At 45.6% G+C, this 24,919-nt stretch overlaps 3 protein-coding genes across 5 annotated transcripts; all 3 read left to right on the forward strand.

Moving 5' to 3' along the window:
• Positions 1-1,645: 1,645 nt before the first annotated feature.
• On the forward strand, positions 1,646-3,531 carry zgc:195282 (uncharacterized protein LOC100192223 homolog). Its single transcript, XM_029151509.3, has 4 exons — positions 1,646-1,871; positions 2,865-2,959; positions 3,051-3,105; positions 3,215-3,531. The coding sequence occupies exons 1-4, from the start codon at positions 1,829-1,831 to the stop codon at positions 3,223-3,225; spliced, it is 204 nt and encodes a 67-aa protein (XP_029007342.1). The 5' UTR covers positions 1,646-1,828; the 3' UTR covers positions 3,226-3,531.
• Positions 3,532-5,732: 2,201 nt separating this feature from the next.
• On the forward strand, positions 5,733-15,128 carry pi4k2b (phosphatidylinositol 4-kinase type 2 beta). Its single transcript, XM_029157311.2, has 11 exons — positions 5,733-6,272; positions 9,271-9,422; positions 9,958-10,038; positions 10,322-10,441; positions 10,539-10,670; positions 11,041-11,194; positions 12,221-12,291; positions 12,685-12,787; positions 12,916-13,049; positions 13,172-13,231; positions 13,890-15,128. Exons 1-11 carry the CDS (start codon positions 5,942-5,944, stop codon positions 14,058-14,060), a joined length of 1,509 nt encoding a protein of 502 aa, XP_029013144.1. The 5' UTR covers positions 5,733-5,941; the 3' UTR covers positions 14,061-15,128.
• A 1,997-nt stretch (positions 15,129-17,125) lies between these two features.
• Positions 17,126-19,887, forward strand: htra3a (HtrA serine peptidase 3a). Of its 3 annotated transcripts, none has more exons than XM_055510384.1 (9): positions 17,126-17,404; positions 17,529-17,634; positions 17,951-18,173; positions 18,476-18,670; positions 18,776-18,808; positions 18,916-19,030; positions 19,113-19,163; positions 19,373-19,468; positions 19,595-19,760. In XM_055510384.1, exons 1-9 carry the CDS (start codon positions 17,263-17,265, stop codon positions 19,624-19,626), a joined length of 993 nt encoding a protein of 330 aa, XP_055366359.1. In that variant the 5' UTR covers positions 17,126-17,262; the 3' UTR covers positions 19,627-19,760. The 3 variants fall into 3 exon arrangements, 2 of the variants coding, with proteins under 2 accessions (XP_055366359.1, XP_029006592.1); XM_029150759.3 differs by adding an exon at positions 19,233-19,293 and having other exon boundaries at positions 17,371-17,634; positions 19,595-19,887; XR_008695166.1 differs by lacking the exon at positions 19,595-19,760 and having other exon boundaries at positions 19,113-19,293; positions 19,373-19,460.
• The last annotated feature ends 5,032 nt before the right edge of the window (positions 19,888-24,919 follow it).

Here is a 24,919-nt window from a genome sequence, read left to right on the forward strand (position 1 = left end):
ATTTGCATGGCAAGGCATTGTAAGCTGTGCATACATGCAGTCCTTCAGTTCAGGATGTAACTCTCCCAGCGCTGTCCGCACACAATGAATGCTGATGGAGAGACATGATAAGTTATCCTGTAGGGACGGCTGGTCAGATGAAATAGCTACTTGGTATTCCATCCTTCTGCAAAGCATGACACACAGGAGAAGGATGCTGGCAAATATGCAAATGATGAAATACTTCAGACAGACCTTCTGAAGTTCAGGGGCAACAGAAATGATGATATGCAGACGTGTTTGTAGTGTGTGAAAATATCACTCATGACATAACAAATGTTGTAAGCTCAAGGATATAATAAACTAATATATATACAGTGTATGGTTGTGTTATGTTTCCTTCTTTCCTTTGTTTCATTAAAATAGTCTATACCTTATAAAACAAGAGACACAGGGACATTTGAAATTGTTAATTAAACAATACAATTTAGAAAATCTGTCACGTTTACTTCTGAGAGGTGGTTCTGATGATTTGGTCATCAGGTTTAGAATGCATGGAAGCCTACTTCTCTTGGCTGAAGTATTTTCAGTTTTATTTGATTATTTTTATTTAATCTAACAGGTCTGAAGACATTTCACAACAAGCTGCAGTGTGTCTATTTGTGTTAAATAAACCTAATGTTGCTTTCTACAGCTTTACACAACTTCCTTTCATAGGCATTGGTCCTCAATGAGACAGATTGATACTGTAGCTGGTTACACGGTTCCCATGCCAACTACAACCCAAAGACCTGTATCTAGACAAGACCCACAGTAATAATGATCAAAACCACTAATCATGCTTACTCATTTAGATCACACAGGGTTTTTTTCTGGCTTCCCAGTGACTTCATGGGCCTCGTTCTGAGCTAAAGTTCATCAGAGTTCACCTTCTTTGTCCCAGCTGAGCGGAGGCTACTGTCTCCATCCTTGTCTCGCTCATCTCTCCTCGCTCCAGTCTCATCCCAGGTCTTCTTCCATCACCTGTCCCAAGGGGATGACTGCCCCCACACACATCTACCTCTGTCTGTCCCTCACCCAACCTAACCTCACCCTCCCTCCCGCTCTCCCCACTTTTTGGCAGAACATTTTTCATGTGATGTCATTGTGTGTGTGTGTGTGTGTGTGTGTGTGTGTGTGTGTGTGTGTGTGTGTGTGTGTGTGTGTCTGAGTCAGTGAGCAGGTTTGTGCATGTGTGTGAGTATGTGACGGGAAAAAGAGAGAGAACTGACAGAGGGAAGGACAGAAAGGCACAAGTGTCAGGTTTCTCTTTCAATTTGGAGGCTCAACTCTTTGTTTTTAATCTAGAGAAGAGGGTGAAAAGAGCAGGAAAGGAGAGAAGATAGCTGGGAATCCGAGCTGCTGACAGCTGTTTTTTGTCCCTTTTCTCCTGACCTCTCTGTCTTTCTCTCACTCCCTCCGTCTCCTTTTACAGTGCCAAGGCAGGCTGCCCAAAGCATTTGATGGAACTTCTCAAATACACAGCTGATTGTAAAATGATCCTTTTATATCCGCTAACAATACCCTGTAAAAGAAATCTCCTCCTTTGCTCTGACGCTAGTATTTACTGTACGTCTGACATGTTCTCTCTTCCTGTGACGTCTCGTTCACCACATCCGGCTTCTGACTTCACAAGACACCATCACATTTGCTCTTTAACGGTTTTTCTTTCAAAGTTAAAGTCACAGCCTTAGGCATATGTATGTTCTCTCTATGCCAACTAAAGACACACACAAACACACACATACATACACACACACACACACACACACACACCCATTCCACTGCAAAATAAATAATTACATACATCATGGTAGGCTACTGTCCAATCTGTGGGAAGCCTGTCTACTTTGGTGAGTCCTACCTCTTCTTTTTTTACACAGTCTGCTTTCCTCTGGCAGGAATTTACTTTGGCTCCTGTTTTCCTATTCTTGTCCCTTTTTTTTACTTCAGTAAGAAAATTCTAATTTAGTATTTAGACTATTTTAGAGTTAGTTTTGACACAAATATGAAGCTGTGCTATGAAATTGTAGGTTAATATGTTGAGATAATTATTTAATGTTTTTTTTCTTCTGTTTTTTATCCTTTAATGTACTTGCACTTACTTACGTGCAAGTAATAACCTTCAATTTAGATATGTCGGTATTGATGCAGTGATACATTACTCATTGCCTCTGTCAACTTTGTAAGAATCTTAGAACAGGCTGAAATGTGTTTTATTTGCACATTAGAGCTCAGACACATTTCTTCTTAGGGGAAAAATTTGAACCAAACAAAATGAACCATTTGCAACACATCTCATTGTGATTTGTTTTATTTTGTGACGCCGGGTTCTTATGGGTTAATGTCTATTCCGTATAGAAGAGAAAACGCTTTCTGTCGAGTTTTCTTTTTGTCGTTCGAGCACACAGAAACGCATGCCCTCGTATCCACGTTAACAACAGGATGTGGGTCTAGCCAAACACGCTTGCATGCTGCTCTTTGGGTTTCCTCTCTACCTTCTGTCTCTTCATTTCAATCCTCTCCCACACTCTTTTCTCACGACTGTAGATGTACAACGGTGCTTGGAATTGTAATCTATCAAGGCAGTTTGGTGGTTCTTCTATCAGCTGTACTTTCCATTTATATGTTAAACTCAAACTATCTGATGTGACCTAGTCTACTGAGCTTGCTTCCACTATCTGGCCCATTTGTGGTGATCAGAGCAACATTATGTTGTGAACCACAGACAGTTGAAGTTCTTTTAAGTTAATTGCTGTGCATATATAAGAACCGACGTAAAATGATGAAAATATAGTATAAGCTGACATTTTGATAAATAATAACTTTTCTTTTACTTCTTCTAGGTGAGAAAAAGCGTTCCTTAGGGAGGGACTACCACCCACTGTGTCTGAAGTGTCAAAACTGTAACAGGCAGCTCACGGCCGGACAACATGCTGAGGTATGGAAGCGAACGGTGAATGAGAAAAAAATACATAAGGAAATGAACAAGTAAGATGATGTCGTACAATGGTCTGTGGATTGTCTTTCAGCATGATGAGAAGCCGTACTGTCCGTACTGCTACATGAAGATGTTTGGTCCAAGAGGTGCTCTATCTACCCAATATTACACACACACATACATATACTCACATACACACAAACTGGATCCCACTATTTCTGAATTTCTTTTCTTGGTGTGAACCTCTCTTGACAGGTAACAGGTGACTGGTGTCACCACCGCACAGTGCATCTACTCCGCTGGACCTGGACTGATAGAAAATGGACAATCACTCAAATAAAAACAGACACACAACTTATTCTGTGCACAGATAGATGAATTATGGACAGATTATTAATTTTACATACACTTTACTGTAGTTACGCCTGTGAAAAGATAAATATTTAAACAGTAAATTTGTGATGACCACTTGATGCATGTGATTGCTTATTTTATTCATGTAATTTTATTTTTCATGCATTGTAACTCAACATCAATAAAGGCATTTTTATTTTAAGCCTTAACAACACACATATACAGACAATTTGTGTTGAGACATAGGGTTTTCCCACTCTCCCATTTCAAGCAGTCAGGGGGAAAGGAGAGGGAAGCAAGCAGAAGTGGATGAGGGTGGTTGCTTTTGGCAGGATAAGCCAGATCTTATGCCAGCAGAATCTGCAGGAATTGGTGCTACAGTGAAGCAGAGATCTCCCTCACATCACACACACACACACACACACACACACACACACACACACACACACACACACACACACACACACACACACACACACACACACACACACTCTGCAGACACATGCATTCATGCAGTGTGTCTGCAGCTTGAGTACTGCAGGGGCTTGTCAACCGTGGTGGTTGAATGGTTGAATTACATACAGTAGATACATAGGAAAGGGACGGACGGACCTGATGATAGGCAGAAGTAAAATGTCACGTGTCACGCAAATGGAGTTGCAGGTATTAATCCTCCAAGGATGGACAGATGCATAAATAAAATGTAGAGAAAGGTGAGGCAAAAACTGTATGGCGAGAGGACAGGTCAAATTAAGAGCTGACATCATTTACAGATGATGCATTTGAGTCTATACACCCAATGCTTTTGAAATGATTCCTCTCCTTTTTGACTCGTCTTGATCCCTCCCTCATCCCCTCTAATTCTGCACTCTACCTCTCCTTCACTCCCTCCTTTCTCCTTGTCTCCTTGTCTTCTTCCCCCCTAACCCCCTACCTTGACAAATCACATGACTGCAGCGATACCAGCTGGCTGCTCATTTGCATGTGTTTCAGCTAGGCTAGCTTATTAGTGGGATGGTTGGTAGTGGAGGGGCCCAGTTATAGTAGAGAGGGGCTTAGGGTTAAGGGAGACCACTGTGAAGGCTGTGGAGACCACTGGGTGATTGAGGGGACCTGAGAGAATAGAGAGAAAAACAGAGAGACCCTTAATTTATATGGTAGACAGGAAGTAGGAGGAGAAAATCAGAGGAAAGGAGTACTGAGGCTTGGCAAATTTAATGCAGGGCGTCTTCACCCTATGTTATTTCACTATGTCAGGAAAAAGGAGTTAAATATTGTGTATGGTTATTTTCATGTGGTGGCAAAATCAAAAAATGATCCATTTGCATTTGGAGAAAGTACTTTACCTTTCTATCATAGTTGAGCACACCTCTCTAATTTACTTAGACATTTTCATTTTTATCTACGTCATATTTTCTCTTTGCTATTTTTCAGCAATTACTCCACTGTTCTACACTTTTTTTCAACTGCACTCTTACAACGTCAGAATGTCTGTTTCAGAACTTAAACCTAAAAAATAATATAATAACTGGGTGTCAAATTCACCTTCTACATACCATCATGTAAAGCTCTATTCACTAAAGTGAAATAAGTCAAGTAAGTGAGTAAGTACCATTTTGAATATGGAACGTTTATACATAACTTTTAACACAGCAATATTCTACAGTAAGCTTGATGATCTTCAGTAATACCAAACCAACTTTATGACAGACTGAAGGCAGTTAATTCTTATTCCTATGTCGAAAACTTACAATTGTGTGTGAGAAACATGCAAATAGACAAAACCCCTCCATTAAGGCCCTTTAAACTTCGCAGGCCCTTCTATTTGTGCACCACTGTCGACATCTAGTGGCTTTGAATGTCACTGACACGTTCAAAAAGACCAGTGCGTAAATGGCTGAACAGTGAGGGAATCATTTCAATACTACCTCTCGTTAAGTTAGTCACGTCTTCAGTTGGTTACGTCTTAATCATTCTTAAAGCAGTGCCCTTTTTCTTAAACTCTCCTAGTTTTCTATTATTTTATTATTTTAATAAATTGGATTATACAGACTAACACTACACGTCAGTAAACCTAGATTAATGTTACCTTTTTATGAATATGTTATGCATTTTGGAGTCAACCGGAACTATCATATGGTGTGTTTCAAAGCTGCCTTTACAGTCATTTAGTTGTAGATTATAAAAGGAACTCAAATGGCAAAAACATATTTTATGCACACACAATATTTGTGTAAATATATGTAACAGTTTGAATGTTAGCTATAGTTGCATTCCGACTGCACTACCGTTAGTAATTTTACGTCTATTTTCAACAGAGAACAAATATGAGGGAAGATTTGCCATAGCGACCAACAAGTCCGGATTTCCCAAAGAACACCTGAAGGCACCTTAAGTCAACTGTGCTTTTTGTGAGGCGCATGCGTGCTGTGATAAATAGGAAGCAGCGCTGGCAAACTGGATTATGTGGACGTATCAGTGAGCGAAAGCAGTTGCTTTCTAATAATTTATTTAAGGCTTATGTTGTCGTGGTAAGAGGGGACTCTATTTAAAACGGAAATGTGATAAACTGAAGGGAAGTTGAAGGTGTATTTTAATGTAACTGTGCGTATTAGACACTGAGCGACAATGATGTCAGAATGCGACCCGACGGAGACAGAGACAGAAACCCGCGAGTCGGCGCCGGCGTCGAACTTTCACTCGGCGGAGCCTCCGAGGGTGTCGTTTGACAGGAGCCAGGCGAGTCTGGGGCTCGCGGCGAACCCCGGCGTCGCCGTCCGCGTCTCGGACTCCCGTGAAAGCGTCTTGACCGAGCTGGAGACGGACGGCTCGGGCGAGGAGGCGCTGCTGCTGCCGTGCCTGGCGGGGAGCGCGTCGTCGCCGCGGGGCGCGCGGGACAAGAGGAGCAGGCGGAACAGACGCAGCTCGTCGTCGGATAAAGACACCCTGGCCTCCCCGGGTAATTATTTCACACGGAGCCTCGCTGGCGGCCATTGTGACGGGCACCGGTAGGTGCGCGAGCAGCGATGTCGGTGACTGTTTGTCCCGGCGCATTTTGAGCCCGGGACGAAATTGCACCTGAGATTGGCGTTGGGTGCAGAGATAACAACTTGGAAGTGCTACGTGGCCAAGACGCGGTGCAGTTATGTAAGATAAGCCTCCAGGGCAGCGTTGATCGTGTTAAGTGTGCCCCTCCAGGATCAGGGTCTGATTTGGCCCAAGGACCTGATGTTGATAAGGTGTTGCTCTGCTCCAGGCCCATGAAACACGGGCGCGTATGTCCTAAACAAGCCAACGAACTGTTGTGACTCATGACCGTGCTACACGCAAACGTACTTGTCTTGTGCTTGCACTGAAATATTAGCGTGTCCCGAGTGCGTACTTCCCACTCAGCTGATGTAATACCTGCGTGTCATCACGTGTGTGTGTGCGCAAAGCTGAAAGTCCAGACTACAGCTAACAGCAGGTGATCAATATTAAAATGACATCAGTCCAAATACAGCAATGGAGATGAGAACGTGCGGTGATGTAGTCGCCATGGAAGCAGCACATATTCAGACTTAACTGCATAAAGAATTTACCATTACTCCTCCGTCCACCCACTCTTTCTGTCTGCAACATAGTGTTTGAGGCATTTTTTCCCCTTTTCTTTCAATAGTCGCCTGTTTTGATCTGTTGGGATCCCTGTTGATGCACTAGTTCCACCGTGTACTTTCAGGGCCAGAAGTCTAGGCTGGAGGTAGACATGCTGAAATTTGGTGATTGTGTCAAATGTCCTCTGGTCTTTTTGAATAATACTGACCAGGACTAAAGTTCTGCCAGTTTTTAGTTTCAAAGTTGTATTTTTTATTCATTTTATTATACAAATGATGGTTCACAAAGTCCCGTAGACTGTGTACTCTATCACCTTGGATAGTTATAACATGCGTTTGCATATCTGCAGGTCAGCAGTAAAATGCAAAATGCAGCCATTCATCCGATCAGAAGTCAGTTGGTTTGTTCTAGCGCGAAGTACCAGGTTAACATTCAACACTGATTGATGCTTGTATGCATAAATAAAATGCACAATACAATTTCAGCTTGTAATTGTGTGAACAGCACTTTCAGTTTATTTTGTACGATGAATGATGTGGGCCTGAATCAAAAGTCGTTCCACTGCGGCCACAGGTCTTTGTCGTAATGCTTGGGAGGAGGTGTGTGAGGTGGGTCGTCAGGTTTCCAGAGCCCTGAGTGAACTGCACTCTCACTGTGAAAGAGCTCCACCGGGTCCGTTAACGGACCAATAGTGGTGAGAGGGACATGTGCATTAAATATGCACAAGGCCACTGTGCACAGTAACGTACGCCCTGTGGTTGGGCACAGGGATGTGAGTATGGGTGTGTATTTACTTTCACTCTGGCTTTTCACAGGGTGGCATTAATGGAACGAGAGAGCGAGGGTGAGAGAGGGAGAGAGTCCTGTGTCTGCAGTCACAAAACACTGTGACATTGTCATAGTTTCTCACTAACAAGTAAATCCAATACAAGCATCTATTTCTCATTTTGGCAGCTGAGTAAACACTGAATCCATTGTTGGAAATTAAATGATGAAGATAAAAACTTTGTTTTACACAGAGAAACGGTGCCTTAAATCCAAGATGCCATCTGTCACCAGTCCTGCATTGGCACCTTATTATTTCTATATAGAGGTGACTGAACTAACTGCAGTTAGTTCATTGCACACAAGCTGAGCTAAGCTGCTGATGGAAACGGTGTGCGGTGGCTTCTCCTAATGCTTAATGGAGCTCGGGTTCATCTGGAGGTCCAGCCTCGATCAAACCTACCCGGCTGATGTTCCCTCTCTCCCTCTCAATAAATTATTTAAATACACGTGTGGCATTACTTAGGCTCAGCTAATGCCAAATCACACACAGGTGCAACACTGATTGAATCATTAACATGCTTCAGTGCACGTCCTTTTTCCCTAATATAGGAACAACAATGTGGCTTATAGGATAATCCAGATAATATTTGCATTTCCTTTTGCTCATTTTATTTTAATCTTTTTAATTTAATTCGCTTCTTTCTCGAGCCATCTTCAAGCAAATTAGTTTGCTCGACTGTCCTCCCGTCACGTTGCCGTCCCTTCATCTCTTCCTGCCTCCTAGTGTGACTGTGCATATGGAGCCTGACTGTCAGCTGACTGGTCTGCCCTGTGTGAAGAGGAGGAGGAGGAGGAGGAGGAAGAATGTGTCATGTCATATGAGTGGGTGTTCACCGAAGGAACAATCAACAGACCTCGCTTAGATCTCCAAGGCAATATGAAATGGGATTTTTAGACGACTACCCTGTTGGCCTGGCCAGCTGGGTTGGTTTCACGAAGACGTCCAAACACTTGGCCACCTGTCGTACACCACCTAGTTTGTGCCGGGAGCACTTCCAGCCTCCTGTAACCTGAACGGCGGAAGCAGAATGGACGCATTGTGTGCAGTAGAACGGCCCAGTAGGGAGAGAGTAGATGGAGAAACACTGGCTTGCTTATATGTTTACCTTCATTTACTGTACATCTGGTTTATACCTTTTCATATATCAAAACATTTTCTTTTTCTCTTCTGCAAAAATGTGCTTTTGGTTTCCATCACTCCGGCTAAGAATCTATTCAAATTTTTACAGCTTCCAATTCATAACTCATGCAAAGATAATGTCTATATACAGTTTGATTGCTGATGGTGCTTATAACATCGGCTGAGCCCACTCTTCCATCTTCTCTTTAGTAAATGTGTTAACTCTTCTAACATTGATTTCACCATGCACTTGTTTCAGTTATGGCTGAAGTCATAATTGTTGGGCAGGGAACCTCATCTACAGCAATATCAAGGGTCAATCCAATGGTGCTGTGGATTTGAATGATGGTGCATTTTTATTATTCCTTTTTTAGATTGGAGTATGAAATCTAAACTCATCTCATCTCCCCATTAGGTACCAACGGCGGCGACTTTAACCATTTCCCTGAAGATTTAGAGTTTGCAGATATTATTCAAAAGGCAGAACAAGCTATTGAGAATGGCGTCTTTCCAGAGAGGATATCCCAGGGGTCCAGTGGGAGCTACTTTGTCAAAGACTCCAAAGGGGTGAGCTGGGGATAGGGGGCACTGAACGTCATGGTAAACAATTTGAGTGTGTTTAAGTACCGTATTTATCTATTATTTTTATTTCCCTATTCTGCTTGTGAGGAAATATGTTACCTTCTTGACCTGTAACTTGCCATAAGCGCTCTAGAAATGGACCCGTTTTATTTTTATGAAGCGTCTAGCAGCTTTAAAAAACTGAAAAAGAAGCGAAGAGTTGCACACAGGAAGGCAAGTCTACAGCGAAGACTTACTAAATAATGAAGCCACTGATGCTGAAACTGATAACATCCTGTGTACACGATTAGCTGCACATTAACAACTTTAATATGCAGCACAGGAGAGGAAAACTGACATGGCTTGTTAGCGCCATTAGTCACTCTAAATGTATTGCATCTAATCTATGCTCCTTCCATTTTGCAGATTAAACCTGAACATTCTTTGTGTTTTTTTTCATTTGTCAGTTTTATGATGTTGTTGTTTTTTTTGGGGGGTTATTTTTACTATTCTCCCTCATCGTTCTTCTTTCCTTCAACAGAAAATCATCGGTGTTTTCAAACCAAAGTCAGAGGAGCCCTATGGCCACCTGAACCCAAAATGGACCAAATATTTTCACAAGGTGCACAACGTAGCAAACACTGAAACACAGTGAGACAGCTGTTATGGTTGTCCTGTTACTATTGTTATTTTGGCTAGTTTTTGTAGTTTTATTTAAGTTACTCTACTAGTGCAATAAAGTAACAAGTCAGGTTTCAACAACAGCAATAGAGATAAAAAAACAAACAACGTTACTTAATTGACAGATGACTAGATGATGATGACCAGATGATGGATGTCTAATTGATACAGTGATGGAGCAGTGTCTTACAAACCCTCTTCCTTCTGCTCGTCTCTGTCATTAGCTCTGCTGTCCATGTTGTTTTGGCCGCGGATGCTTGTTACCTAACCAGGGTTATCTCTCAGAGGCTGCTGCTTCGCTGGTTGATACCAAGCTTGGCCTGGGAGTGGTGCCCAAAACTAAGGTGGGTCTTCCTTGGGATTTTATTTGATTTTATTTATTTATTTATTATGGCAAGTTTCAGCTAAGCTCATTTGTGGACTTGCTTTTTCTTTATTTAGGTGGTGTATCTGGCTAGTGAGACCTTCCACTACAATGCCATCGACAGAGCAAAGTCCAGGGGGAAGAAGTACGCCTTAGAGAAAGTCCCCAAGGTGGGACGACGTTTCCACAGAGTGGGCCTACCTCCCAAGGCAAGAGAGACTGACACCCAACTGTTTTCTACAACAAACAACAGAATTTTTAGGCTGTACAGATCAATTCTATGTGTTTTACTCATTATGAAAGGAAGTAATCGTTGATGGTCAAAGCAATTATGATACCTTGTATTTCCTTTTATTCAGCTAAATATCAAATGCACGTGTGTAGCTGTTTGTCAGAGGAGGAGGTGTTCTAGCGGATGTGTGCCTTTGAGGATGTTAGATCTTTTCAAAAGATCTTTGACAAATTCAGGAAGTAGCATGAGGAAGTTGGCTTCATGCCGCAGCTGTCTGACGAGAATCTGCACAATGCACAGCACATCGCTACCAGTGTTGACTGCTACGGTCGCGCACCCGTTTGCAGGTGGGCTCGTTCCAGCTCTTTGTGGAGGGTTACCGTGAAGCGGACTGCTGGCTGCGGCGCTTCGAAGCAGAACCTCTGCCGGAGAACATCAGGAAGCAGCTGCAGTCACAGTTTGAGCGCCTGGTGGTGCTGGACTACGTCATACGGAACACAGGTGAGCTTGTTTCTTTGGTTGACGGCACTGGTCCCTCCAAGCTGCACGCATGCACAATTTGTGTGTGTGTGTGCACAAAAAAAATCCAATCTGAATTGAAAATGAAATGAACACAACAGTTCATTCTGTTATTTTGCAACGTGAGTCAGTGAGTGAGCAGTGACCGGCTGCTCCAGCCAATGATGCGATTCACAGAAGAATTTACACAGCTAATCAACATAAATGAGAACCATCGAGTATTTCTCACTTGCTCCCGAACACGAGCAGTTAGTCAGACAGTCGCTCGCTTCCGTCACCGGAGCTTTTGTTTTGTTTTGTAAGTAACGAAATGTCTATGTCTAGCGAATTGTCTATTCAAAGTATTCTTGGATTTGTGTGTTGTATAGCAAGTAAAGTAGTGTGAGTAATAATGAAACTGCACGTAATTGCCTTCATTCAATACGAGGCACAGGGAGATTCAGAAAGTTAGGGATCAGCCAGAGCAGGAAGTTTAAAGGTAGATAATGGTTTAAACCCAAATGTGACTGGATGATGGACACTCATAAACAGAAAGTTAAGATTTGGAAGACTAAGCTTGCGCAGAATGTGTGTTTGATCAGTTGGTGAAGTGTTGATTTTTGAAAGAGAAGGTCTGAGGTTCAATCCCCCACCTCACCACTATAAGTTTAATTTATATTGTCTTTTATTTGATATTTTAACACAAGTGTAAATGCTGTAATGTGACAGTAATGAACCATGCAATGCTGGCGTGACCACAGTGTACATGTCTGATGTCGCTCACATTGGTCCAAGGGATCGGGGGTTTGTGTGTTTGCTCAGACACATGAAAAATTAGAGGGAACATTGGTTGACAGTGCTGCAATGGAGCCCATTGGTCAAACTTTGTTGAATTCTTAAACCATTTGGCCAGTTTTGCTATTGACCTGGGTTAATATATATAAATAGCCTTGTAAAAACATACTGTACTGTGTTGGTATGTTGTGTTCCTGCTCTTTACATTTTTTGTTGCGTTCTCTTCCTTCCCAGATCGGGGAAATGACAACTGGTTGATCAAGTATGAGAAGCCAGGAGAAGAAGCTGAAGGTGACGAACACAGGGTGAGTGGAAATCCACAGGTTTCTTAGGGTGTGTTCAGACTCGCAGCACACATTTTTCCCCTAGGTGGAGAGAGAAGAGTTGTCTGTGAGGTCTTGGTATATATTCGGCACATGTTACACACACACACATACACTTATATACTTCACGCACTCATTTAATAGGACCACAAGCACACCATGTTTTATATATTGTAGTGCTTCAGCAGTGTTGTTTGCAGACTCATTCTCAGACTCAGTCATTATTTGCCATGTATTGATAAATGAGCAACGTCTGTCATCTATCTATGCAATTAATCAGCTCTTTTGGACAGTGATCAATTCGTGGCCCAGTCACTGGTCATAAATCATTCAGTCAGTTGATGGTCGTGTCTTCACTGCTCCTCCTCGCTGTAGGGTGCAGACTGGCCAGAGAGCAGTCCAGACTGCTGCATCAAAATTGCTGCCATCGACAACGGCCTGGCCTTCCCCTTCAAGCACCCAGATGAGTGGAGAGCCTGTACGTTGGTCTTTTATTCTTGCATAATAAAGTGCAAAATGGACACAAATGCAGTACAAGTTATATGTAAGAGTAGAGTATTCTTGTGGTGACAGGAGAGGTACACATGATTTATGATGTCTCCTCAGACCCATTCCACTGGGCTTGGCTCCCTCAGGCGAAGGTGGCCTTCTCCCAGGAAACCAGAGACCTCGTGCTGTCCCGACTCTCTGACATGAACTTTGTCCAGGACCTTTGTGAGGACCTCTACGAGATGTTCAAGGTACAGATCACAAAGATAAAAATCATGTTTGTTTTTCATGTTTAGGACACAAGCATCTGTCTGACAGCGAATAGCATGTTTAAATCTGATACTTGCTGATGAGACCTGTTCTTGCCTTCCAGACAGACAAAGGCTTTGACAAAGCCATGTTTGAGAGACAGATGTCGGTTATGAGGGGACAGGTACTCCTTTTTTGTTGCTGTTTAACTGAGGAGTGTTTTGTTGCCTCTGTTTCTCTTGCTTTTTACTCTTTCTCCTCTGTCTTCTCCTCTTGTCCTTCCCTTTTATATCCTACCTTGGTCTGGCTTCCTCTCACATGTCCCACTTTTACTTGCTCTGTTTTCACTGTAACCACATCACTGCCCATCCTAACCTAGTTTCACCCTACAGTGATGCCTCATTTCATTCTACTACTCTACTGATTACTTCTAATCTCTACTCCTCTTTTGAACCTCTGAATTATTACTGTTTCTATGTGCATACACTACCTTTCAAAGGGGGCTACCCAGTCCCCCACCATGAGTTGTAAAATGAAGTGAAGTGATAGTTGCTGGAAATGGGCCTCTACACACCTATGTAGCTGTTGCACCAAAAACCATTTTGCACTTGCAATTTGTAACTAGAATAGTCATTTACCACCTTAGAAATTTATAAAGTGTATATATTTATATTATTTCTAGTATATATTTCTAGTTTAAGGTGCTTTTCTGTCAAAAATAAGAACACTTCTAAGTGACCCCAAATGTACGTGAAGTCAAAGGAAGCAGTAGTGTAATTCTAACTCAGTGTTGTTTATTCCTGCACTTACGTATTTCACAAATGAAACGTGTTTACCCACAGGTTTTGAACCTGACGCAGGCCTTGAAGGACGGGAAGAGCCCCATTCAGCTGGTACAAATGCCCCGGGTGGTGGTAGAACGCAGCCGTTCAGGCCAAGGACGTGTAGTAACTTTAGGCAACGCCTTCACACAAACCTTCCATTGCAAGCGGCCATTTTTCTCCTCTTGGTAGCCAGAAAAGACTGCGGATGGGACCTGAGGAGGGGCTTCTGCAACAGCTCACACTTCTCCAGAAACCAGTCCTTAATTGGGCAAGGGCAAGTGGAAACTGCCGATATATTGTCTTAAAATGAAGGAGAAGACACACAGAAAATGGTTTGTGAAGAATTTGGGCTTGGGTCCATGATCAGCTTGTGGAGAGAGCACAGAGAAGCAGAGGGGCTGCGGAGGCTGGCGTGCCGCTGTCTCCTAGAGACCTTGGGGCTGTTTGCCGTTACCATAGTGACTCGATTGAATAAGAGGTGGGCTCTGTTTATTGTTAGGAGCCGGAAGGACTTTTTTTTTTTAACCCACCCAAAGTGTACCTCTTGCCTTTTGCAAGTTCTTGTAGTGAGGCTAACAGCCAAAGAACAGTCACTTCCACAGAGCTGTGGTGCAGTACTGTTTGAGAATCTGAAGGACCGGTCTCTCGGACGTCTCCTGAAACCTTTCTCTTCGACAGTGTTGCTCCTGGTCTACGACACAGTCCAAAAATATATTACTTTGCCTTGTAGGATTGCTTTGTGAAATATAGATGTGCACTCAGTGCTGGAAGTGTTACTATTTCCTTGGACCAGACCACTCTTTTTGTTAGCTTTTAAGACCACAACAAACACAAACCCAGTGTCTTCAACTCACTACTGCCAAATTCTGCTTGTGTGGGGAACGTTAAAAAGCCTCAAGTATATTGTTGAAACTTGAATATAAAATGTGGAGGAGAATTAATAATAAACACACTGTTTGAATGTAATCCATTCACGGTTTCTCCTAAACATTTCAGTAACGTCTAACAATGAATGTATTTCCGACATATCTGATAGCTGGCAGGCTGCGTTCTCTGGAACCGTGTGGCACGAGGGTGGGCTACCTCATCCCTCCACTTTATTACGCATTATATGAAGAGGAAATACCTAGATATTTCACACTTGCTTGATGCTGTTGTGTTTTCGTATGTATGCATCCTAAAATTTGTATTCCAACTATATGATTGTATGAGAAAAGCTGTATATTTAAAATTAAAAATAAAATGGGAAAAACTGAATCTGTGCATCACGCAGTTATGAAGGGTTCCATGAATATGATGCACCACATGGCACCAACCTCCTACATTTACTCAGGTCAAATAATGTTGCCCAAGCTTTGGCAAAGTCTCTTTACTAAATGACTAACGGATCAGTTTAGAGCAGTTAATGCTTCAAGTAAAACTCAAAAATCAGTCAATCCTTTGGCTTGTGTCATACATATGTGTCATATATACACATACATAGATAAACAACATGGTGTTGACTGCATAAAAGAAGGACGTTATTTTAATGCTTTGAAAATTTCCATTTCCGTGTGTGTGTGTGTGTGTGTGTGTGTGTGTGTGTGTGGTCTTAAATTACACTGCCCTCGTGGAAAACTTTTCCTAAGCCTGAAGGGTTACATTTGAATTGCAAGCTGTGCAATGAGCTTCCATTCCTTTGTGATCCATGCTGCATTGCTGGTTAATGACAGAAAGAGTGGCCTTGTCACCACATAGCTGGCACAACTATGGAGAACAGAGGTTAGCAAAAGTTTTTTTTTCTACATATTGTGGTAACTAAAAGAATTATCAAACATGCAACTCAGCTGTTATACATTAAAATACTAGTGTATAACCGAGTTATATTCTAAGTGGGATCCTAGAATTAAAAGGGTTAGTCCTTAGGTAAAGCACCTTGTGGTCCTCATGGCCTCCATACCAGTCTTCTGTATGTTTGACGTTCAGATACTGCGCCATCTGGTGGTCAACATAAGGTAATACACACGACATCTGCTGCGATGGAAAAAATAAAGTAGACACAGATGCTGATGCGATGAACTTGTTACTGGATTTATTTAATCACATATGGTACCTACCAAAAATGAATGCTGCGAACATGACTGTGTGATTCACTGTACAGACACATTCTTTAATAGATTAAGAGGACAGATTACTAATAGTGTGTATGTGTTAAAGTGAGAAGACAGCCTTGAGGTGTTTCCATGGATAGCAGATAAGAACATGGGCCCCTAGGCCCCACGTAAAATACAGGGAGCACTTGAAATTAAACATAACTCCTATTTTTTAGAATATATATTTTTAGAAAAGTGTTAGTGTTATTATTATTATTATTATTACTATTATTATTATTATTATTATTACAATACATTTTACACAATAAATAATAATATAATACAATTATATTAAGGATAATGTGCATTTTTCATACATAAAAATAACTAAAAGTGTCAATCAATAAAGAAAACAAGTGGGTTTTGACTCCCACTTTATCAACTTTTTCATTCTCGTATGCTGCATCGTAGCTGTTACAGGCCAGACGCGAGGGACGCCGTGGACCGTGTCCAAAGCAAAACCTCGCAACTGTGAACTGGGTCTCTTACAAACTCACGAGCTCCTCTGAGCGCTATTAAAACGTCTTTGTTTAAAATGTTCTAAAAAAATACGTTCTAATCAAATGTGAACCTTTTACTTCATTTGTCATGCGATAGAGCAATTCGGCCGATCTGAGGTCAGTTTAGAGGCAGGCCAGACGCTATAACTTACGTGTAGTGTGTATAGGTGTCCACTAGATGGTGCTCGATAGTCGCTCCATGACTCCAACGCTATTTAGGCGCAGGGTTCAGTCGGTGGCAGAACTGCTGGGCTGCTCAGTGACAGGTTTGGCAAAGCATGTCGACACTTATGACTCGGTCATGAATTAAATCTTAACAGAGCTTTAAAAAACATTTTCATCTTGGAATTTTTCACAACCGCACCAGAACCATCTGTTTTGAGACTGACAGACTGTTTTGGAGTCATTTGAAGATGTTTAAAACGGATTGAATGGATTCATTTATCCTATCGCTACAGCTTAGCGGAGATGTCTAAAACGAGACTGCTTTTAGTTTTAACTGTTTACTTTTTCACGCGCGACCTCGCCGCAGCCGCGCGCTCCGACCAGTGCGCGTCCCCGTGCGACGTGAGCCGGTGTCCGAGCGCCAGCTGCCCCGGAGCACACGTCCCGGACCGGTGCAACTGCTGCCCGGCGTGTTCGTCTCGCGAGGGGGACCCCTGCGGCCGCAAACACGACCTTCCCTGCGGGGATGGCCTGGAGTGCAGGCCGCCGCCTGCGGGACGCCGGCGCGGCTCCAGGCGCGTGTGCCGGTGTAGGATGGAGCACAAAGTGTGCGGAAGCGACGGGAGGACGTACGGCAGCCCGTGCAAGATGACGGCGGCCAGCCGGAAGGCGCAGAGGATGGGGAGAGCCGCAGTGGTCCAGGCGCACAGAGGAGCGTGCGCACTCTCGCGCGCAGGTAGGACCGAGCAAAAACTGTTGCTCCTCTCACCGTTGTTCCCGATGCTGTGATTGGCGTGGACGTGTCCATCTGTTTATTTGCGTGTCTGTATCAATGCCGTGGGCCCTTCCTGCCGGTGTAGGTGCTTCCCCGGCTCGTCACGGCAGCCCACGCTACAAGTTCAACTTCATCGCTGACGTAGTGGAGAAAATAGCACCTGCCGTCGTCCACATCGAACTTTTTGTAAGGTGTGTGTGTGTGTGTGTGTGTGTGTGTGCGTGCGTGCGTGCGTGCGTGCGTGTGTGTGTGTGTGAGGGAGAGCGACAGAGCAAGTTTGTTATATCCAGAGATGAATAATAATAAAACTAAATAATTAAATTAAATAAAAATAACAATAAAACATTCATAAGATTTTATGCTTTATGTTTGAGTACGATTGTAAGTTATGGATGGAAACTTAGGTCTCACCAAGTGCACAATGAGGTTAAAGTTGTTTAAATACATCATTTCTAAATAGAGAAATCTTTAAACCTGTGCTGTTACTCGGGCAACGTTTTTCCACAGACATCCTCTGTTCGCGCGCCACATGCGTCTTTCCAGCGGCTCCGGTTTCATCGTGACCCACTCGGGCGTGATCGTGACCAACGCGCACGTGGTCACCGCGGCCGCGGCGGTGACGGGGCGGCCCCAGCTGCGCGTGCGGCTCCACGACGGCGAGGGACACGGCGCCGTGGTGCGGGACGTGGACAGGAAGGCCGACATCGCCACCATCAAAATAAACCCCCAGGTGAGTGCGCCGCGTGCGCACGACGCGCACGGCCGCATTTTTTTCCAAACATTCTGCGCCGTCGCACGTGGCCCCACATCCGGACACGTTCCCGGCCAAGGGTTCCGCCAGACATCCATTAGGTCAGTGGGAAGGCTTTCATAAACACCCGCTCTGTGACTCAGAGACGCAACACCGGCGTGCGCATTCTCACACGCGCGTCTCAAATACTGACAGTTTTGCCCGTTCTCTCATTCATTCATCCGCCGTGTGTGAAACCAGCCCAGCGGGTCTCTGTCTGACCGTCTCTATCCGCGCTGCAGAAGCGGCTCCCCGTGCTCTCCCTGGGCCGTTCAGCTGATCTGAGACCAGGGGAGTTCGTGGTTGCCATCGGCAGCCCGTTCGCGCTGCAGAACACCGTCACCACGGGCATCGTCAGCACGGCGCAGAGAGACGGCAAAGAGCTGGGCATCAAAGACTCCGACATGGACTACGTCCAGACCGACGCCATTATCAACGTGAGCACGGACGCGTGCACGTACCCGCTCACGCACGCATGAATTCAGTCCGAGCATGTTTCTGTCAAAATCAATGTTTGTCCTGTTTCTCCTGTCTGCGCGAAGTACGGCAACTCGGGAGGACCCCTTGTGAACTTGGTGAGTGATGGTATAAAACCTTAAAAAGTTAGAAAAATGTCAAGATTTTCCATTATTTCTATTGTTATTCTATTATTTGTGTCTAAGCTGCGTGTGAATTCTTGCAGGACGGTGAGGTGATCGGCGTCAACACGCTCAAAGTGACGGCGGGCATCGCCTTCGCCATCCCCTCGGACCGGATCAGCCGCTTCCTGGCGGAGTCTCGGGCCGAACGCGGCAAAGGTCGGAGGTCGAGGCGCCCGCCCGCGTCCTGTTGCCGAGCGCCTCGCTCTCCCGCGGTAACTCTCACGTTTGCTGTTGACAGGGAAGACGGGGGCGCCGGAGGGAGCCGCGGAGGAGCCGCAGTCGGACCCAGGTGCGAACGGGTTCTGTCCAGGTTGCAGCTGAGCCTCCTCGCAGTTTAATCATGTTGTGTTGCTCTCAGAGGTGTCCGGAGGGGAGAGGAGACGCCTCCTGGGCATCTCCATGCTCACCGTCACCCAAGCGTGAGCCGAAACCCACACTCCAGCTGAGCGTATCACCATTACCACTGTTGGAATATTGGTGTCATTTCTTTGATTTCAGGCTGGCTGCGGAGCTGCAGCATCAGCACCCGGGCTTCTCTGGCGCCAGCAGGGGCGTCCTGGTGCAGCGGGTCCTCCCCAACACGCCCGCAGAGAGGTACGTGGACGCCCGCCCGCGGACCCTCAGTGGATCTATCATTTCTGCAGCCTGACTCCTTCACTCACTCCATGTTCCTCTGTGTGTGTGTGTGTGTGTGTGTGTGCGTGTGTGTGTGTGTGTCAGCGGAGGCGTTCGAGCAGGTGACGTCATCGTGAAGGCGAACGGACGGACGGTCGAGACCACGGCCGACGTCCACGAGGCGCTGAGAGGGGAGCGCCCCCTGCTGTTAGAGGTTCACCGGGGCAGCGATGACCTGCTGCTCTACATCCAGCCCCAGGTTCCAGCACACGCCTCATTGAACTAGATGCAGGCGAATACGTCTCAAAACAGCGAAATGAAATCGAACGCATTCTACAGTAACCAGAATATCAGCGTGTCAGAATAAAAGCTTCCAAAGAATGATTCACCCTCCAGCGTCTGTTTCTCTTTCCAGCCAGAGCAGCCGCACGTTTGCCTCTGTTTATGACTTCTCCTCTCGTTTAAACAAACCCAGACGCAGCGGACTCGCAGACCTGGCAACCCGCTATTACCTTCTCCTGTTTTAGCACGTCCATGCGTCCGATTCTCCCAACCAAGGATGAGATCACCCAAATGCGACCGACCGGACCTGAGGGATGCACGGGTTTGGTGTGACAGGGTCCGTGTGCGTGGGTACAGACTATAACCTGGAGCCAGACAGAACCTCACCGCTTATTTAAAGAGCCACTGCACCGTGAGGTGGCGGCGGCGTAAATAACAGGGCGACTAAACCAGTCAAGCCTGACGGATTCTCCTCAGCGTTTGAACTTATATAAACACAACACTATATTAGGATGTACTGACCGGATCAGAACACGTCCTACCGCACAGGACCATGTTTATGCGATATCAAGTTCAACATCTGCTGCTGAGGCATTGGTCCAAGCTGGCGCCTGCATCTGCATGTTCAGGCACGGACTCATTTTAATTTGAACCACGTCCACTAGATGGCGACTCGTGTACGTGTGTTTCTGACGTGGCAACAGACTGTGTTTATGTGTAGCCTGTGTATTACTGGCTTCTTAAGGAGTTAAAATGAAGGGCTTAGTAAACATCTGGAAGGTTATTATGGATACTACACTACAGCAGCGACAGCCTTTTGTAATTAAAAACCAAATTCCTGCTCTTTATGCATCATTCACATCCGCTTCTCATGCGTCTCTGCTGTGATTTCAGAGGATTCTAATTCCAGGCAGGTTGATCATATCCCCACACGCTGTGACCACACGCCTGTCGTGTGGCTCAGAAACAACCGGGCTCGAGCCCCAAAAATAGAAATAATAGAGTACTATCGCTTCACGTGTTCCAGGAAAAATGGTGTTATGATGTTAATTACGCAGTTGATCGCGGAGAGAGCGAAGGGCGTCGAGACCAAACGACTGCCATCATTACTGTTTGCCCCCCATGTGATGTCAGCCCGTGAGTCCTCGCTGACCTGGACGCCCCGTGACATTCTAAGTGCCATTAGCGGCTCCTAATAGACGGTGATCAGCATCATGTCCCTGATGCGTGAAAGCAGACGAGCACGCGTGTTGGTCTCATGGAGATGCAAAGTTTAGGCCGCGACTCCGGAACCCAATATTCATATAGAAATGAATTATTAAGACCTGGATCACGAAGAAGCGAAAGACATTTTGGACGGATTTCTTTCTCCATGTGTCCTGCCTCCCTCCATCTGCTTTGCATCCAGCTCTTATTGCGTGACTCACCGCCTTACTGACCAGCACCACATAAATAAAGATGAATAACAAACCTTTCAACCCGGCAGAACGTCAGCACACGGCGTCGGTTCCTTGGAGGAACCGAGAACATCTGTGTGATTCACTACTTTAGCTGGTATTGGAGCGGCCACGCAGGCACGACATGCGGCTTCTCACTGGATGAGGTGCCGTTATGTTTTGCCAGAGCTCACATAGTTTCAATGCAGGCTGGAACTCCTACGCATGCTGAGAAAGCTGATCTGTTGATGAAGCTCCGCCTCCTTTGTCTCTGCTCCCTGTCAAAGTAAGAGACAGGAATGAAAGCACCCACAGGATGATGGGAAACGTTCACCCTTGTGTGTCTCATCTTTCATCGTTTACTTTTGGTTTCTCCGTCCTACAATTTGCCCCTTTCACGTTTCTCTTCTCTCTGAGGTCAGACTGTGCCTCCAGCCGTCAAACTGCTGAATAAGGGAAGTAAAACTGGGTCAAGCTGCGGTGGACCTCATGGTGGGCATTCACCCGCTTTCCAGGCTCCGCGCTAAACTTTGAGCTGAGTCCTGTGTCTGGCTACAGCCCAGTACAAGACTAGACAAGCGAGCGTCATCACTCTTCTCATCTGACTGTTGTCAAGGAGGCAAATGGGAGCGTTTGCCAACGCGCGGATCTGGTGGAATGACAATGAGGCACTGACATCATGCCCTGAGCAAAACAGAACCCAGCGGGCTGATGTGGTTTCAGGGAAATTCCACGGAACCGGAGGGCCTCACACACACACACACACACACACACACACACACACACACACACACACACACACACACACACACACACACACACACACACACACACACACACACACAGGGGAAACTAAGCCCAGAAATTCTTTTGTCAGGGCTGAGAGCTGGATCCTGGCAGACTGCTGACTCATGCTTTCTCTAATAAATCTAATTCTCCGCTTCTCCCTCTGCTCCGCTTCTTTCTGGGATTTGGAATAATTCTCTTGTATTTTCTCTCCCTCCGACCTTTGGGTGAGGGCGTGCGCGTGCACCGTGAGCACCGGTTGGGTTCGCGCCTGCTGTGTGCGGGTTTGTTTAGATGTGTAACCATCCTGAGCCCCACCCGCCCTCTGCCTGCAGTTAAGTTAGTGTTAGAAGAGTAATTGGCTCATACCGAAGCTGAGTGTGATGACAAAATCCCCGCTGTGCTCGAGCTGGAGACGCAGCATATTGTGTGAAAACCAGCATTTTACTACAGCAGAGAAAAGGTCTTTTGTTTTGAAATGTGATTTTTTTTCCCCCCATGTCTCCGTCTGTGTCTGCTGAAGCACTGGCAGGAGGTGCTGCGTAGTTATGTCTATTTTTGCAGGAGGCTGGAGCCAACACTGGTTAAAATAAACAAGTCAGTCAGAGAAACGTGTTCTTCAAGTGTGTTCACGTGTTCCTGGACATCAGCCAAACATGTCCAACCCAAACGCTGCCTGGTGAAGACAATGGGATCACATGTGGCTTCGCAGCGGTCACTTAAGTGGACAAAGGTTAGATTTTAATTATGCACAAGTGACTCTGCAGTTCTACTATACAGGATCTCTGGTCTTTTAACAGCACTTAGAGTATTAGAGAATGATTATCCCTGATGAGTCAGTCACTCGCCTGTTTTACCACCAGTTTACCAGCATGATGCTAAAACCATAATTAAAAAAACAAAACAATTAAGGTTCGAGTGTATTTTTAAAGCGTAAATAAGCGCAGCGCGTCTTCATCGCCCTCATACATATGCATAGGCCGCTTCCCTGCTAAGGCTCCCATACTGTTAACACGTGACTGGGAGCGAGCGAGCGAGGGAGGAGAGGGGGGCGAGAGACGGAGCGCCCGCATGAAAGCGAGCCTGTGTGTGTGTGCGTGTGTGTGTGCGTGTGTGTGTGTGTGTGTATGTGTGTGTGTGCGTGTGCGTGCTTGCGTGCGTGCGTGCGTGCGTGTGTGCGTGCGTGTGTGTGTGTGCGCGCGTGCGTGCGTGCGTGTGTGCGTGCGTGTGTGTGTGTGTGTGTGTGTGTGTGTGTGTGCGCGTGCGTGCGTGCGTGCGTGTGTGTGTGTGTGTGTGTCTGGACATGTGAGTGTCAGTGCGAGTTAGCGTTTCTGCGCGCAGCGCCGGCTCCCGCAGCTCACAGGGCTGAGACCTATTTATACACCCACACGCCCACGTTCCGAAAAACACACTCACCCATGACATTTGCTTCTGCTGCTTTTCTTCCCGCGGATCATCTTCTCATCCGCGGCGCTTCATCCGTCGCTCGGCTCTCATCAGCATCATCACGGGGGCCGCGCCGCCGTCACCTCCGCCAGATGCATCGCTGTCAGGTCTTTGAAGTGTACGAGTGGATTAGACGGAGCAGACACATCAGGGTCAGTGCTGAGAGGAAGGTGCGCCTCCCTTCTCTGTGGCAGTGACTAAACAGCTGCACTCGTGGGCTGTTGGACCCACGGTGCATTGAAATGTGTTTGTTTCCCGTTCAAACGAGCCTGAACGCACCCGCGGGGAGCCAGACCCCGGCGGATGGAGGGGGCAGACAGACGCGCGGACCGCTGGGTGGACGAGGTGATGAGCGGTGCTTGCCGACCGTGGGAACTGTGGTGTTATGCAATGGCACACACGCTGCACGCATATACACGGAGTCACGGCACCAGGGGCAGCGGCTTATGGGGGGGGCGGGGTGGTTCCCTCGCCTGCTAATGGGGCTTCCTAAGTGCTTCTGCCATCAGCGCTCTGTTTCTTGCGTAACCGCCTCTCCGGCGCAAAGAACTCAGGAGCGAACACGTGACCGGCGTGAGAGTTCCCTCTATCGCTGCAGGCGGATTCCTCGTTCCCTCTGTTCTTTTTTTACTCGCTCCCGTCCTCCTCCTTAGCAACAAAGAGGTTTTTCCCTTCGCCACGCAGCGACGGAGCCGTCGAGTTGACACGCGCCGGAGCAGGACGGCGACAAAGAAAAAGGCACCGCGGGCCAACTTCACAGTGTCTGTAGACACACACGTATGCGTGTGCACGTGGAGGAAGAAGCCGCCCACGCACTCACAGTGAAAGAAACAGAATTACACGGTCATTTATTATGATTGTTCTCAAGTTGTGTTGAAGGGTTCGACTTGTCTGCGTTATTAGAAATGTTCAAAATCATCTGAGGAATCCTTGCAAAAGCCCACTGTGGAAGCCAATCAGTACATATGGACCAAAAGTCATGGAACATCTGGGTTCTCGGAGCGTGACTGTTCTGGTGTGCACGTCTTCCCTGAGTGCTGAGAATGAATCACCTTTGGAGGTTCTGGAGGCTTCACACGTCTTTCATTTCATGAACATGGCTCAACACGAGGTGTAATGATGTCTACAGAGAGTTCCTTGGTCTTCAGAGCTATTTTTAATCACATGCATAAGCAACCACATGTCTTTCGAACCTATGCTTATTATTTTCAACAGGTGGACTCGAATCAAGTTATACAAACATATTAGGAATTTTTAGTTTTGAAATAATACATTTGCATATTTTAGAGAAGTAAATAGCACCAGTTGTAAAATATACTTATTATTTATATACTTATTATTTTATTGTCGTTTCATTTTATCATGGCCTTTATATTTTAAACAGAAGAAATGATTTCTTTCTATAAACTTTCATGCGTGGACCCCGCTGTCACATGCTCGTTATAGTGAGAGATCTTAGCTTACATTAAATCTTCTCTCA

Source organism: Betta splendens, chromosome 1 (assembly GCF_900634795.4).
Source record: "Betta splendens chromosome 1, fBetSpl5.4, whole genome shotgun sequence".
NCBI classification, from domain to species: domain Eukaryota; kingdom Metazoa; phylum Chordata; class Actinopteri; order Anabantiformes; family Osphronemidae; genus Betta; species Betta splendens.